The sequence below is a fragment of the Ranitomeya variabilis genome, chromosome 2 (genome assembly GCF_051348905.1).
Source record: "Ranitomeya variabilis isolate aRanVar5 chromosome 2, aRanVar5.hap1, whole genome shotgun sequence".
Lineage (NCBI taxonomy): Eukaryota > Metazoa > Chordata > Amphibia > Anura > Dendrobatidae > Ranitomeya > Ranitomeya variabilis.
Window position 1 is genome coordinate 1,070,114,459 of NC_135233.1, and position 17,699 is coordinate 1,070,132,157.

The following is a 17,699-nucleotide window of genomic DNA, read 5'->3' on the forward strand; positions in this document are numbered from 1 at the left end:
GTATCTCTCGCTATGGCTTTTTTTTAATTTTCAGAAGTTTCTCTCAGACATGACCAGAAAAAAATAAAAATAAGATTAAAAAATATATGTATAAAAACAACAAAATATTTAGTTATTCTTTAATAAAATAAGTTTTTAAACACTAAAAAAAAGTGTTTTTTTTTATGTCACTTAGAAAACCAGTAACTGTTGCCCATAGCAACCAATCACAGAGCAGCTTTCATTTTGCAACCCTGTTGAAAAATGAAAGCTGCCCTGTGATTGGTCGCTACGCAGACAAAGCCATTTTTTTCCTTCACACTGTAAACTGAAAAAGAGCCCCGCAATTGGCATTTTACGCGGTTTCTAATTGATTTGACATAAAGACGTTTGATCCTCTTCGCCCACCGTACTCAAAAAAAGGAAGTTGAAGGCTTATCGCGCCGCTGATTGGTTCCCGACGGCCATGTTTAGTTAGGGAGTGGGAAATGCCCGGCCATGTTTGTTGGGGGCAGCTTGATGTCCATATGGGCAGTTTGGGTATAGATCTGCTGCAGAACTAATAAAGGCGGTAAGTGTCTGCACAGCGGCTGCGTCCTCAGCTGTGCACACTGCATTCTGTGCAATAAGCCTCAAACTCAGAGAAAAGTAGTTATTGGTGGGAGTCCTGGCAGTGCCCGCTGGTGTAGCAGAGCTGCAGTGCCCGCTGGTGTGGCAGAGCTGCAGTGCCCGCTGGTGTGGCAGAGCTGCAGTGCCCGCTGGTGTGGCAGAGCTGCAGTGCCCGCTGGTGTGGCAGAGCTGCAGTGCCCGCTGGTGTAGCAGAGCTGCGGTGCCCGCTGGTGTGGCAGAGCTGCGGTGCCCGCTGGTGTGGCAGAGCTGCAGTGCCCGCTGGTGTGGCAGAGCTGCAGTGCCCGCTGGTGTGGCAGAGCTGCGGTGCCCGCTGGTGTGGCAGAGCTGCGGTGCCCGCTGGTGTGGCAGAGCTGCAGTGCCCGCTGGTGTGGCAGAGCTGCGGTGCCCGCTGGTGTGGCAGAGCTGCGGTGCCCGCTGGTGTGGCAGAGCTGCGGTGCCCGCTGGTGTGGCAGAGCTGCGGTGCCCGCTGGTGTGGCAGAGCTGCTGTGCCCGCTGGTGTGGCAGAGCTGCAGTGCCCGCTGGTGTGGCAGAGCTGCGGTGCCCGCTGGTGTAGCAGAGCTGCGGTGCCCGCTGGTGTAGCAGAGCTGCGGTGCCCGCTGGTGTGGCAGAGCTGCGGTGCCCGCTGGTGTGGCAGAGCTGCGGTGCCCGCTGGTGTGGCAGAGCTGCGGTGCCCGCTGGTGTGGCAGAGCTGCGGTGCCCGCTGGTGTGGCAGAGCTGCGGTGCCCGCTGGTGTGGCAGAGCTGCGGTGCCCGCTGGTGTGGCAGAGCTGCAGTGCCCGCTGGTGTAGCAGAGCTGCAGTGCCCGCTGGTGTGGCAGAGCTGCGGTGCCTGCTGGTGTAGCAGAGCTGCGGTGCCTGCTGGTGTAGCAGAGCTGCGGTGCCCGCTGGTGTGGCAGAGCTGCGGTGCCCGCTGGTGTGGCAGAGCTGCGGTGCCCGCTGGTGTGGCAGAGCTGCAGTGCCCGCTGGTGTAGCAGAGCTGCGGTGCCCGCTGGTGTGGCAGAGCTGCGGTGCCCGCTGGTGTAGCAGAGCTGCGGTGCCTGCTGGTGTAGCAGAGCTGCGGTGCCCGCTGGTGTAGCAGACATTGTTTTTTATCTATTGGAATACACACTGTTAGTGCAAGATGACAAACTCAGCTCTGTACTCCATGGCAGGCATGTGCTCAGTGTTATTGCCTCAGAAAGGAGCCCAGCCGGGGACAAACCCTGACCTGATTGGGTTTGGGTGTTTACAACTGTAATTTTTTTTCCTTCCCTTTTTTTTTTCTGCAAGAGTCATAACTTTTTTTTATTTTTTATGCTGGACTAATGACCTGGTAACACAGCGATCCCCCAGGTCGGTGCGATTACGGCGATAACAAACATGTATGATTATTATTATTATATTATTTCAGTGGCTTAAAACACAGAGCTTTGTTAAAAAAAAAATATATATAGTGAACAAATAATATGTATACATATACAGGAAAATGGTGCACAAATAAAAAAAATAATAATAAGGAGCAAAAAATAAAATATATATTTATTTTCATTTTTTTGCTTTTTATGTGTCTAGCTGATAAAAGTATTCATACCGCTGATCACTTTTTTTTTTTTTTTTTTTCCTGCGGGGGAAGATGAGGTTCGTCTATGGAAATCCGACACATCTTTCCGGTTTTGCTTCTCTCTACGCCGTTCTCCTTTCGGGTCACGTACTTTTATAGTTTGATACATGGGACTCTGACGAATGCGGTGATACTGAGAATACATTTCATTTTTTTTATTTTTGGATGGAGAATGGGGTGGTGAGGGGGGGGGGGGATGATTCCAACTTTTAATATTTTGATAAATTTTTACTTTTATTACTTTTCTTTTTCTTGTTTATTTTTAGCCGCCTAGGACACTTGAATGATAATTTTTATTCCATACACTGAAATGATTCAGTATGTTGCCCAGGCAGAGATTGGCAGCGGCATCTAAGGCGGCTGTCCAGAGAAAGCGAGTTATAATAATTTGCTGATGCGGTGGCACCAGATTGGCCGACTGATTGGCAGAATGGAGAATTTTTTTACCCGTCGTGACACTTTTATCACTATTGCAGAATAGTGAGGGCAGATCTGAGACCGAACTCCGTTTCATTTATTTATTAGACTGCCGGGAAAAAACAAATGCAGCACTCCATATCCCAATAAGTGAGCAGCAGTGTGTGTATGGCTGGGGGTATAATTGCTACTTTCTGCCCATTGGTGCAAGTCCCAGCAGTCGGACCCCTACCGATCAATACATTTTCACCCTTTCCGTGGCCAGGAGTAAATCTGCAGGTTAATAGTGTTATGAAGTTGCCCCTCCACCTTATTAAAAGCCGATTATCTTGAGAAAATGAACTTTATTCCTTCCTGGAACCTCTGGCTTTCAGTCATAAAGGCGCAGCTTTCAGTCAAAGGCGCAGCTTCAGCACCAGCTCAGTACATGGTGAGTGGCGGCTGTAGGCGGAAGCACGCACTACTACTTTACCAGCTTGCAGTTGACGTTATCTGTGCACAGCAGCCTGTCAAAATGCCGGGCCGTGATTATAGTCGCCACTCACTTTGTACTGTATGAACAGCGGCCTCATCTCAACAACTGAGAACTGGCGGCTCCCAGGAGGAATAAAATGGATTTCCTCCCAGTAGCCGGGCTTTCTGTGTGGTGGCCCGGCAGGTGTAGAACGGTAATAACCTGCAGCTTCTCCCCATATCTGCAGGATAATGATGTTTGGGGACAAGACAGATTCCCTTTAAGGTAAGTTCACACCTGGCAGATTTGGTGCAGAAACCTGTGCAGCATAGTTATGGAGAATTATAAGTCTCATGTAAAGGGACGGTCAGAGAAATTTCTGTAACAGATCTGCTATTTGTGAATTTAGTAAGGGCATGGCATGCTTTTTTTTTTTTTTAATTTTTTTTATGGTGGATTCCAAATCCCCCCTGTGCTCCCACTGATGACTGCTGGGAGGCAACATTCAAGCTAATTTCTGCATGAAGTTTTGAAGTCTCATCATAGTAAAAAAACAAAAAATCATTTGTGTGGTCATGCCCTAGAAGTATTTGCACCTAGCACATTTGTGACTTAACTAGCTTCTAGAGCCAGGATACCACGGCCGATAGCTTTTAGAGCCAGGATGCAGCGGCCGGTAGCTTCTAGAGCCAGGATGCAGGGGCCGGTAGCTTCTAGAGCCAGGATGCAGCAGCCGGTAGCTTCTAGAGCCAGGATGCAGCGGCCAGTAGCTTCTAGAGCCAGGATGCAGCGGCCGGTAGCTTCTAGAGCCAGGATGTCATGGCAGGTAGCTTCTAGAGCCAGGATGTCACGGTAGCTAGCTTCTAGAACCAAGATGTTACGGCCAGTAGCTTCTAGAGCCAAGATGCCGTAGCAGGTAGCTTCTACAACTAGGATGTTGCGACCGGTAGCTTCTAGAGCCAGGATGCAGCGGCCGGTAGCTTCTAGAGCCAGGCTGCAGCGGCCGGTAGCTTCTAGAGCCAGGCTGCAGCGGCCGGTAGCTTCTAGAGCCAGGATGCAGCAGCCGGTAGCTTCTAGAGCCAGGATGCCGTGGCAGGTAGCTTCTAGAGCCAGGATGCCGTGGCAGGTAGCTTCTAGAGCCAGGATACCGTGGCAGGTAGCTTCTAGAGCCAGGATGCCGTGGCAGGTAGCTTCTAGAGCCAGGATGCCGTGGCAGGTAGCTTCTAGAGCCATGATGCCGCGGCAGGTAGCTTCTAGAGCCAGGCTGCAGCAGCCGGTAGCTTCTAGAGCCAGGCTGCAGCGGCCGGTAGCTTCTAGAGCCAGGCTGCAGCGGCCGGTAGCTTCTAGAGCCAGGCTGCAGCGGCCGGTAGCTTCTAGAGCCAGGCTGCAGCGGCCGGTAGCTTCTAGAGCCAGGCTGCAGCGGCCGGTAGCTTCTAGAGCCAGGCTGCAGCGGCCGGTAGCTTCTAGAGCCAGGCTGCAGCGGCCGGTAGCTTCTAGAGCCAGGCTGCAGCAGCCGGTAGCTTCTAGAGCCAGGATGGCGCGGTCGGTAGCATCTAGAAGCTTCTATTGCCCAGATGCCGCGGCAAAGAGCTTCTGGAGCCCAGATGCCGTGGCAGGGAGCTTCTAGAGCCAGGATGCCGTGGCAGGTAGCTTCTAGAATCAGTATGTTGCGGCAGGGAGCTTCTAGAGCCAGGGTGCCGTGGTGGGTAGCTTCTAGTGCCCGGATGCCGCAGCAGGGAGGTTCTAGAGCCCGGATGCTGCAGTAGCTATCCTCTACACCGCGGTGCTACTGCTTCTTTAGAAGTTAACACCTGTCCATAGGATTGGTAATAACTTCTTGATCTTCAGGTTCTGACCATTGGGAGCCGCACTGATACCCGGGCTGAGTTCTGTCGAGGTCCGTCTCAGTGGAGCGGTGGCCAGACATGCCCTACTGTCTCAGGCATTCTACTAGAGACTGCCAGAAAAAGATGAGTTCTATATAGTTTGCTATCTCCAGCATTTCCATAGGGAATGAGTGGTGTGGTGGTGCACATGCTAGGCCTCTGCTTCATTCGGATGCATTTCAGAATTCCTCTGGAACAATGAAGGTCCTGGTGACCGGACCCCCACCAATCTGCTACCAATCCTATGCATGTCCGATAAGTTCTAAAGATGGACTAGAGACTGGCTCTTCTAAAGCCAGTGGAGTTGCTGTGGGTATGTTTGTGAGTCAGGAGCCCTGCTACACTTGTATATTCTAGATCCAGGAGCCCTGCTACGCAGCTATATTCTGGAGCGCTGCTGCACAAGTATATTCTACACTGTGTTCCAAATTATTATGCAAATTGGATTTAAGTGTCATAAAGATTTAATCGTTTTGTTTTTCAAATAAACTCATGGATAGCATTGTGTCTCAGGGCTCAATGGATCACTGAAATCAATCTTAAACACATGTGATATTTAGTTTTCCAGGTGATTCTAATTAAAGGAAAACTACTTAAAAATGATGTTCCACATTATTAAGCAGGCCACAGGTTTCAAGCAATATGGGAAATAAAAAGGATCTATCTGCTGCTGAAAAGTGTTAAATAGTGCAATGCCTTGGACAAGGTATGAAAACATTAGATATTTCACGAAAACTTAGGAGTGATCATCATACTATGAAGAGATATATGACTGAAACAGAGTTCATGCAGATAAAGGCATATTGAGGAAGGTTTCTGCCAGACAAATTCATTGAATTAAGAGAACAGCTGCCAAAATACCATTACAAAGCAGCAAACAGTTATTTGAAGCTGCTGGTGCCTCTGGAGTCCCTCAAACCTCAAGGTGTAGGATCCTTCAAAGGCTTGCTTTGGTGCATAAACCTACTATTCGGCCACCCCTAAACAGTAATCACAAGCAGAAATGGTTGCAGTGGGCCCAGACATACATGAAGACTATTTTTCAAGCAGTCTTGTTTACTGATGAGTGTCGAGCAACCCTGGATGGTCCAGATGGATGGAGTAGTGGATGGTTGGTGGATGGCCACCATGTCCCAACAAGGCTGCGACGTCAGCAAGGAGGTTGAGGAGTCATGTTTTGGTCCGGAACAGCTGGTAGGGCCCTTTAAGGTTCCTGAAGGTGTGAAAATGACCTCTGCAAAGTGTATAGAGTTTCTGACTGACAACTTTCTTCCATGGTGTAAAAAGCAGAAACGTGCCTTCAGGACCAAAATCATCTTCATGCTGACAATGCACCATCTCATGCTGCAAAGAATACATATGAGTCATTGGCTGCTATGGGCATAAAAGGAGATAAACTCATGGTGTGGCCACCATCTTCCCCTGACCTCAACCCTATAGAGAACCTTTGGATTATCATCAAGCTAAAGATCTATGAGGGTGGGAGGCAGTGCACATCCAAACAGCAGCTCTGGGAGGCGATTCTGACTTCATGCAAAGAAATACAAGCAAAAACTCTCCAAAAACTCACAAGTTCAATGGATGCAAGAATTGAGAAGGTGATATCAAAGAAGGTTCCTATGTTAACATGTAACTTGGCCTGTTGGGATGTTTTGGAGTTAAATAGCTTTTTTGTTCAGTGAATGTGACCTCCTAATGCTGCAAATTCCACAAATTAGCATTTTCAGTTCTTTAAAACATATCAAATGTCTAGAAATTCTACTGTGCCTAATAATTTGGAACAGTGCATTGTGAGTTATTATTCATTTTGGAGATTATACTGTTATCATTGGGAGGTTTCTTCAATAAAATTCGATGTATAATCTAACGGGTGATGACTTTTATTAGACTGATTGTCATTTGGACCGACCATTTAGGAAAATCTGAGAAAAATGTCATTTGCATAATAATTTCGAACATAGTGTAGAGGCAGGAGCGCTGCTGCAGGTGTATATTCTAGAGGTGGGAATGCTGCTGCGGGTGTGTATTCTGGAAGTGGGAGCGTTGCTGCACAAGTAAATTCTAGAAACGAGCGCTGCGGGTGTATATTCTAGAGGCAGGAGCACCTGTGCGGGTGTGTTTTCTAGATGGGGGAGCGCTGCTGCAGGTGTATATTCTAGAGGCAGGAGCGCTCTGGGTTTATAATCCAGAGATGAGCGCTGCTGCGGGTGTATATTCTGGAGACGAGCGTTGCTGCGGGTGTATATTCTAGAGGCAGGAGCGCTCTGGGTTTATAATCCAGAGATGAGCGCTGCTGCGGGTGTATATTCTGGAGACGAGCGTTGCTGCGGGTGTATATTCTGTAGGCTGGAGCACTGCTGCCGGTGTATATTCTAGAGGCGGGGGCGATGCCGCCAGTGCATATTGTAGAGACGGGGGGCGATGCCGCGGGTGTTTTCTCATCTCTAGCAGGGGTGGTCGCTTCTTCAGCCCCGCACATCCTCCACCATGCTATGCTTCACAAGCAACTTAAATAAATGACAGTAAATAATAGGAGATTTATCGTGATGGGGCACATAGAATGACAGCTGGTGCCTGATTGTGGGTTTGGGCATCTGCCCCTTTGTCTGACACATCGGTGCGGTGGCCGGATACTTGATGATCTCTTTATTTTTCCTAGATGAGCCTCGGCACTGCATCGGCGAACACCATGTCGTCATCAGCCACCGCGTCGTCCGGGAAGGGAGCAGGGAAGCTGAGCAGTTTCGTCCCCGAGCTCCAGAGCATGATGTGAGTGACGTGTTTGATACCTGTGTTCCTGTCTGTGTTCGGAAGCTGAGCTTCTCTGTGCGCGGTGACACGTGACTGGATCGGCCACAGACACAGTAGAGGTGAAAGCACTGGAAGCGACAGGATGGCAAGTGCAGTACAGTGCGGCTCTACAGAGACAGGGAGGGATGTGGAGCTTTGGTCTGTGATTAAATTCCTTACAATGGAGCCTAAAGAAATGCATCAAATGATGATTGCTGTATTGTTTTGGGCTAAGCAGTTTAAAAGGGGTAGAAAGTAGTGATAAGTGAACGTGCTGGGATAAGGTGTTCGAGTATCTTCGGCAGGGTAGAAAAATATGTTCCAGTCCTTGTTCGATTTCCTAGCAAACAGGCAATCCCATTGTGTTGTGGCTGTCGAACAGCAGCGAGACATGCAGCCGCGAGGACTCGAACATGTTTCTCGAGCACGCCGAAGTCACTCGTTTAGCCCACGAGCATGCTCAGATAACGCCTTACCCAAGCATGCTCGCTCAACACTAGTGGGCAGCGATTTCCTGATGATCATGTAGTCAAAGCGGCAGAAATGGTTCTTACAACAGAAGTCTCCTATTCTGCGGGCATCCGATCACTGGTGACGAAAATGAATAAGTGTGAAGTCAAGGAGAATTACATTGAAAAGTAGTATGCAAATTGCCTCTTCAGAGAAAAAGAGGACTTGACTCTATAGCGCCACCTGTTGGAAGTAGCGATCCTACAAGTCACAATCAACCCTCTAACGAGTCGTGCAATATGACTTAGGATAAAAGCCAAATCAGTATCTCAGTTCGCAGACGCGGTGTTTCGGACTGTTGGCCCTCGTCAGTGCAAAGTATGAGAACTTATTTGGCCAGGTGAGAGGCTCTGGACTACAAGCAGTAAGTTTAACTTTCTCAGAAAATTCTGTTTTCATATTCAGGTAGGTAAATTTATTGATCTCCCTCGTATATGGTTTTTGTATGATTGCGCTACACAGATTCATACACCTAGCAATTGTGGGATTATTGGTGGGAGGACAGTATAAAGATCTCCACAATGTGGAGAGAGGAGAAAGCATTTACAGCCTCAGAGTGGGCAGACATCACATCCAGCCTATATTATTGGTAGAGAAATTTCCACAAGAGGAAAATGTGAAACTTGAATCATGCAGCAAACTGAATGTCAGGGGATCTCAAAATAAAGGTAAGCAGATTGCAAGTTGAAACTTAGTGGTTACCTTTAGGTAATGATTTTTTTCACCCATTGAATGCACTTAGAAAAATGCAGGCAAAAACACATAAAAAACGCAACGTTTTTGAGGCGGCATTTTCCTGCCAAGAGATGCAGAAGTTTCTACAATCAGATACTCAATGTGTGCACTTGTCCTATACTAATTTCTACTACTATGTAAAAATACATTTTCCCATGTCAGAGGTGTCCATAGACTTTAGCTGGAGTAACTAGTGTCAGGCAGCTGCTGCCAAGGCATATAATCTAATAGGATGCATAAAAAGGGCATCGATACTCAGGATTAGAACATAGTTCTACCATATTACATGGCACGGCGTATTGGGCACAGGTGGTTATACATAGACGTGGATTCTTTACTGTAAGAGCAGTGATATAATGGAATTTTCAGAGTTTGTAATCACTGATTCATCTTGATAGTGGTCTGGATATCTGTCTTGAATTAACATGCCAGTCTCTACTAGTGATTCTTTACTGTAAGAGCAGTGACACAATGGCATTTTCTACCACAGTCTCTTTGAGTGGTTGGTTCATAATCAAAGGGATCTGGATGTCCTGTCTTAATGAACTAACATTACAAGTAGCTTCCTACTTCATGATAAAGGTGGATTCTTTACTGTAAGAGCGGAGACTTTATGGAATTTTCCACAGCAGGATTGTTTTTTTTTCCTTTAGAGGATTTGTCCTAAGCTATAAAGTTATTTCCTAATTATTGGAAAGTATCCGCTAGATAAAGAACAACTTTGTGAACACTGTGGGGCCCAACCGATCCATGAGTACTGGGCTGTGAAGAGCCTCATGTGGACGATCGTGCACACATTCTCAGTGGGAATGATGGGGATAGCCCGGATCGGTCGGACCCCCAGCTATCAAGAACTTATCCTATGTCTTACAGGTACGGAATAAGATAACATTTTGGGCAAATTCTTTCTTAGTAATCACCTATACTGGGGTGCACGTGGTTCCTTGGAGAATAAATGTGTTTTTTTTTTCTTTATTTTCCCATGTAGCTATTCATATCAACAAAAATAGAATTAAAAAAAAACTTGCAATTTTCACACTGTCAAATAAGCTTTATGCTAGAATCCTCCTTCATGTTCTGTACATAATACTTTTCTGCAGTTTCATTATCTTCAGTAATAGAATTACAATTATGTGACACCTCTATATACAGTAGATAACACAGGATCCACCATAGGTGATATCACAGCTCACCTCCTCCTGTACAATGACTGATAACACCTCTATATACAGTAGATAACACAGGATCCACCATTCACAATAGGTGATGTCACAGCTCACCTCCTCCTCCTGTACAATGACTGACACCTCTATATACAGTAGATAACACAGGATCCACCATTCACAATAGGAGATGTCACAGCTCACCTCCTCCTCCTCCTGTACAATGACTGATAACACCTCTATATACAGTAGATAACACAGGATCCACCATTCACAATAGGAGATGTCACAGCTCACCTCCTCCTCCGGTACAATGACTGATAACACCTCTATATACAGTAGATAACACAGGATCCACCATTCACAATAGGTGATGTCACACCTCACCTCCTCCTCCTGTACAATGGCTGATAACTCCTCTATATACAGTAGATAACACAGGATCCACCATTCACAATAGGAGATGTCACAGCTCACCTCCTCCTCCTCCGGTACAGTGACTGATAACACCTCTATATACAGTATATAACACAGGATCCACCATTCACAATAGGTGATGTCACAGCTCACCTCCTCCTCCTGTACAAAGACTGATAACACCTCTATATACAGTATGTAACACAGGATCCACCATTCACAATAGGTGATGTCACAGCTCACCTCCTCCTCCTGTACAATGGCTGATAACTCCTCTATATACAGTAGATAACACAGGATCCACCATTCACAATAGGAGATGTCACAGCTTACCACCACCTCCTCCTGTACAATGACTGATAACCTCTATATACAGTAGATAACACAGGATTCACCATTCACAATAGGTGATGTCACAGCTCACCTCCTCCTCCTGTACAATGACTGATAACACCTCTATATACAGTAGATAACACAGGATCCTCCATTCACAAACCATGGACAGCATGAATCAGCCTGACTGCATCATTATAAACACATGGGTGAGACTTATCAATGAACGGCAGCGGTGCGGGGAGAAGCCGCGGAATGCACGGGACTAGTCTCATCTCTACCTATAGTACCCAGCAGACTGATCAAAATAGCCATCAGTGGGGGGCCATTTTCTGGTACTTCCACCATCATGAGAACAGTAGTCCCATGTCCGCCCTCTAAAAGAAATGAGAAAAGATGAGTGCGTGCTTCGCAGCTTACAGTCATGTTTTCTCAGGGAACTTAGCTCAGTTGAGAAATTACACCCTTGTGTTTTCAGAATACTTAGCCCAGTTAATGGAAAAACCACGACTACCCATCTGGTGGCCACGGACTACTATCATGACCACTGAACCAGGGTTTTGCAAATTGATTTGCTCCTTTTTAGAAATGACCCTTTTACGACCTACTGCAGTAATCTACTTAAGCAGTGGACTGTGAAAAAGCTTATGTGATACCCAAAAAAGACACCTTGTGTGGCAGGAGCCATATATAGGGGTTTTTTTTGTGGATTTTCTTTTTTCACCCTTAAAACTTGCTGATGTAAATGTTAATTTTCTGCTTCGTTATGTAATATTTATTACTATTAATTAGAATGTGCATTCTGTGTCAGTGCAGGGTTATGCTATGTTCCCTTTTCAAGTTTTGGTATGAGAGTTTTGGAGAGTAAGCCGGTAATTTTATATAGTAGACCTGACAGTGCCCCACATTATCACATAATTAGCAGAATGACTCAGAGATTCGAGGATCCACACTAATGTACTTGCCAACAGCAGATTGGCACTGAGTGTAACCCCTTCCCGACATGCGCCGTACATGTACTGCTCTGCGTGAGCTGCGTTCCCGCAAACAGCAGTATATGTATGGCCTGGCAATTGCCCAGCCTCACCCTGAGAGCTGCGATGTGCGGGTGTCAGCCACCGATCGCGGGCATTTAACACCTCTGATGCCGCAGTCTGTAGTGACAGCGGCATATAGAAGCATCGCACAGGGAGGGGGCTCCCTGCACGCTTCCATCAGTACGATGCGATGCGATCGCGTTGTCCTGATGGTCTCCATGGAGACCCCCGACCCTAAGATGTCCGCAGGGTCCTGCAGGGAAGGTGACTTATGAGCGCCTGCTAAGAGCAGGGGCTGACATGCCTCCTCCCCCTGCCTGTGAGATGCTGATGTGATACTCTGCAGTGCAGAGTATCAGATCTGTGATCTGACACTGTACAGTGATGTTCCAGGAAGGGACAATGTAAGAAAGTTGGGTGAAGCCATTTATTGTCAAACTACTGTGTTTTCTCTTTTTAAATCTTAATCACAACCAAAAACATCCAAATGACCCTGAACAAAAGTTGACATACCCTGGTGATTTTGGCCTGATCGCATGCACAGAAGTTGCCACAAATGGGTTTGAATGGCTACTAAAGGTAACATCCTCACCTGTGACCGGTTTTCTTGTAAGTAAGGACATGTGAACAGTCCTGCTGACTATGATGGATAGCGTTATATCCTTGAAAAAACTGATAGAACAGGTGCATAAAAAACTGGCATCTGATTCCTGTCGAAATATCATGTAGTTTGGTTTTATAGTAATTGGACTAAGTACCCTGAGAGCACAAGGGTAAAATCCATTAATCACATTCAGCTTTTTGAAATTCTTTTGGATCGAAATTAACAGAACATTTATGTGAAACAACTAGTGTCTGAATGAGGCCTTCGTCCTACTTAAATATCATATATATTAGTTTTACGCTAATTAGACTACCATATTTTTCAGATTATAAGACGTACTTTTTTCCCCAATAAATTTTTGGGGAAACTGGGGTGTGCGTCTTATAATGCGAATATACCTTACCGGCTGCAGTGGAGCAGAGTCCCAGGGTCGCTGCTGGAGGAGGCAAGAATGGATCGTTACTGCAGGCTGGGATGAGGGGGTGTTCGGTTCTGTGGGGGCTCTGCCGACATTTTCTTACTTTTCATGGGCACAGACATGTCCGTCTTTTATCCTAGTCAATGATCAAATTCAGGTCTATGGGTCCATAAAAAGCGTTTTCACTGACTACTTGATTGAAATTTGAGAAACCTCCATAATTTTTTTTTTTTTTTAATGATGGATACAAGAAAATCTGATGAAACTCTGATGGTAAAAACAGACCAAACGCTGATTGAAATTTGATCCAGCTAACTGTCCTTTTTTTTTAAATTTTTTTTGCGCAGAATAAAAATCGCTGACAAACTGATTGAGGCCTCAATGTAATGAAACGCACACACAATAAAAGTACAACTTTTTTTTTTTTTTTTTTTAGAATTTTCTTTTTTGTTCAATTCTGATGCCTATTTTTACAAATTGAACCGAATGAAAACTTTACAATTCCTACTGAATTTAGTGTGCTGGTGTTCCATTTAAGTGCTCGGATATTTAGGCTCTTCCATAGCAAAATATACTTTTTTACCCTTGTGCTCTCAAGGAACTTAGTCCAGTTGCTATAAAACCCTTGTGCTCTCAGGGAACTTAGTCCAGTTACTATAAAACCCTTGTGCTCTCAGGGAACTTAGTCCAGTTACTATAAAACCCTTGTGCTCTCAGATCAGGGAATTTAGTCCAGTTACTATAAAACCCTTGTGCTCTCAGATCAGGGAATTTAGTCCAGTTACTATAAAACCCTTGTGATCTCAGGGAACTTAGTCCAGTTACTGTAAAACCCTTGTGCTCTCAGGGAACTTAGTCCAGTTATTATAAATCCAAAATACTTGATATTTAAATAGGATAGCAATAAATTGTATATGAATGTGGCAACTATTTTTTTTTAATGCATACTGGAGATAGAGGAAAAGAATAAGGGATAAAGGGGGGAGGGGATAGCAAAAAAAGTGTGTGAACCCACCAAAGTAGTTATGAAATAAATGCACCAAAAAAACAGTGTATTTTATTGAAAGCACAACATGGTGCACTCGTTACAGGAAGGTAGTATTCCACACTTTCGATGTGATGGTATGTCGTCTCCCCAGTCTGAGTGCGAGCGACCTCACATGCTTCACTACGTGCATTCTTCAGCCGAGGAGACCCCACTGTGTTGCAATGCATGTGTTCGGACAGGCAGAATCCTGCGTCATTATCACCGTGGCCCTGACCGCTCAGAACCTCACAAGTTATCTGAGGACAGCACTCCTCATTACTCCCGTCTGGAAGGAATAGACCGTCCTGTCACTCTCTCTCCGGGGTCTCGTATGCGATCGTCCTGTAAGTTCTTGTTGACTCGTCATCTTGTGTTTTGTTCCCAGATGTTTTTTTTTTTTTTTGTAGACAACAGAATGTTGTAGTGAACGTACTAAATATTAGGAATTTCTCATGCCGGTGTAGAATGTACACATGAGGTCCTTGGTTTTATGCGCCATGTTCTCTGAGGTCAGGTCCTTGCATTGCCTAATAAGTCAAAACTGCTGCAAAAAACTTATTGCAAGTATTATTTTTTGCCCAGTGTTAAAATATTCCAGCCCTGCCTTTTCATAAGACGCGTCTTCACCTTATATACGGTGCCTTAAACAAGTATTCATACCCCCGTGAACTTTTACAATTTTTTTTTTTCACATTACACCCACAGACTTACTGTAAAAGCATTTTGTTGGGACTTTATGTGATACAAACGCTATGTAGCAAGTGTTTGTGACCCATAAAGGAAGTAATACAAAGGTTTCTTCTAAGTATTTTAAAAATAAAAATCCTAAAAATTGTGACTTACATTTGTATTCAGCCCCTGAATTAATACTTTGTCGGACCACTTTTCACTGCAATTACTGCTGCCAGTCTTTTGGGGTCTGTCTCTACCAGCTTTTCACATCTAGAGGTGCCATTTTTCTCCATCCTCTTTGCATACTCACTCAGTGAGATCGGATGGAGGCGTCTGTGATCTGCAATTTTCACGTCTTGTCACAGATTCTCACTGGGATTTCAGTTTGGACTGTGAATAAGCTGCTTCCCTGTCCCTGCTGATAAAAAGCCTCTGCACAGCATGATGCTGCCACCACCATGTGTGACAGTGGGGATGGTGTTTTTAGGGTGATGTGCAGTGCTAGTTGTACGCCACACATAGTGTTTTGCATTTAGCCCTACACGTTCTAGTTTGGTCTCATCTGACCAGAGCACCTTCCACATGTTACCTTTACCCCCTACATGGCAAAGTCCTGACCTAAATTCGATTGAGAATCTGTGGCAAGACTTGAAAATTGTCTCCATCTAATCTCATCGAGCTAGATCTGTTTTGCAAAGAAGGGGCAAAAATGTCAGCCTCTAGATGTGCAAAGCTGGTAGAGACAAACCCCAAAAGACTATCAGCATTAATTGCAGCGAAAGGTGGTCCGACAAAGTATCAGACTACTTGTGTTCGTATATCACTTAAAATCCATATAAAATACATTTAGGTTTGTGGGTGTAGCATGAAAAAATGTGGAAAAGTTCTCAGGCTGTGAAGAGTTTTTCAGGGCACTGTATTAGGCAATTGCTCTGTCAGAAGTGTAAAACAAAACAATTCCACACTGCCAGTTATCCCTTGAATAAGGTGGGCTTGTGCCATCTACAACGCCAGAGACGCTGAGTTCACTGGTTAGCTTCAGCAAAGTCAATCTCTGAGCTTTGGTTTCGCCGGTCAGCTTCTTCCTAGGGCAATCGGAGGAAAGTGCATTTGATGGTCTCTTGAGATGGAAGTATTTAGACTTTTTTTTTTTTTAAACTTAACCCTTGCAGTGACCTTTAGGATTTTGATTTGAGAGTTCTTGACTAACCGTTTCTAAGTGCAATGATTTATTAAGCAAGTTTTTGTAGAAGCTATTACATTTCATTTAGTTTGTTTTCTTTAATGGTCCAGTTTTAACGTCTTCATGAGTGACGTCATGTCTTTAATTTTCCAGTAAGTGTTTCTGTAGTGTCATATTAAAGTGAGACATAACCTCCGAAGAAAGACGTTTTCTTAATAGCCTCTACACATGGTATATATAGCGTCTGTAGACAGGACAATGGGTACATTATTATATTCCTTTATTGAGCTTTTGTAGGCTTGGAACACACAGAGCACTGTAAAACCCTTCATGACTCAGCTATTTGGTTATATGGAATTTTTTTTATATTTTTCTATTTATTTGGATCCTTTAGACAAAAGCTTGTTTCTTTACTCAGCGTCCTGGCAGCAGTAGCTGTGAATCAGCATCTACTAGTCATGTCAGCATCTGACTACAGTTATACTGCATTTAACATCTATGTGCAGACTACTACAAATTTAATGCCTAAGATTAGAGTACAAAAATAAGAGTCGCTAATATACAACCTACTGTATGAAGGCAAACTAGACATTTAGACTGTTTAAAAGGTAACCTGGAACTAGAAAATCAATGACCTATCCGTAGGGTAACCTGGAACTGGAAAATCAATGGCCCATCCGTAGTGTAATCTGGGACTACAAAATCAATGGCCTATCCGTAGGGTAACCTGGAACTAGAAAATCAATGGCCTATCCGTAGGGTAACCTGGAACTAGAAAATCAATGACCTATCCGTAGGGTAAGCTGGAACTGGAAAATCAATGGCCCATCCGTAGGGTAACCTGGGACTAGAAAATCAATGGCCTATCCGTAGGGTAACTTGGAACTGGAAAATCAATGGCCCCATCCGTAGGGTAACCTGGAACTGGAAAATCAATGGCCTATCCGTAGGGTAACTTGGAACTGGAAAATCAATGGCCCATCTGTAGGGTAACCTGGAACTGGAAAATCAATGGCCTATCCGTAGGGTAACTTGGAACTGGAAAATCAATGGCCCATCCGTAGGGTAACCTGGAACTGGAAAATCAATGGCCCATCCGTAGGGTAACCTGGAACTGGAAAATCAATGGCCCATCCGTAGTGTAACTTGGAACTGGAAAATCAATGGCCCATCCGTAGGGTAACCTGGAACTGGAAAATCAATGGCCCATCCGTAGGGTAACCTGGAACTGGAAAATCAATGGCCCATCCGTAGGGTAACTTGGAACTGGAAAATCAATGGCCCATCCGTAGGGTAACTTGGAACTGGAAAATCAATGGCCCATCCGTAGGGTAACCTGGAACTAGAAAATCAATGGCCTATCCGTAGGGTAACCTGGGACTAGAAAATGAATGGCCCATCCGTAGGGTAACCTGGAACTAGAAAGTCAATGGCCTATCTGTGAGGTAACCTGGGACTAGAAAGTCAATGGCCTATCCGTGGGGTAACCTGGGACTAGAAAATCAATGGCCTATCTGGGGGGTAACCTGGGACTAGAAAATCAATGGCCTATCCGTAGGGTAACCTAGAACTAGTAAATCAATTTCTTATCCATAGGGTAATTTAGGGCTAGAAAATCAATCTATCGACCAAACCCTTCAGCTAATGAAGAGGTCCTGGCACTTTGACGAATATCAGGTGGAGGTCTGACTTCTTTGCACAATCGTCGATCAACTGGTTGAAGGGACTCTGATGCTTGGATGGGAGCTGCAACCCTACATTCAGTTGATTACCGGTTAAACCATGTAGCTGGGCCATCATCAATCTGCTATAGAAGACCTATCATAATCATAGAACTTAAATTTTG

General features: G+C 45.2%; 1 protein-coding gene across 1 annotated transcript in view; it reads left to right on the forward strand.

The window, feature by feature from the left end:
• The first annotated feature begins 392 nt into the window (after positions 1-392).
• The window catches only part of SUPT3H (SPT3 homolog, SAGA and STAGA complex component), a 576,749-nt gene continuing 559,442 nt past the window's right edge, over positions 393-17,699 (forward strand). The window contains exons 1-2 of the mRNA XM_077291574.1: positions 393-550; positions 7,624-7,733. Coding sequence (XP_077147689.1) covers positions 7,624-7,733 — 110 coding nt within the window. The 5' untranslated portion in view covers positions 393-550. The remainder of the gene's footprint in view (positions 551-7,623; positions 7,734-17,699) is intronic.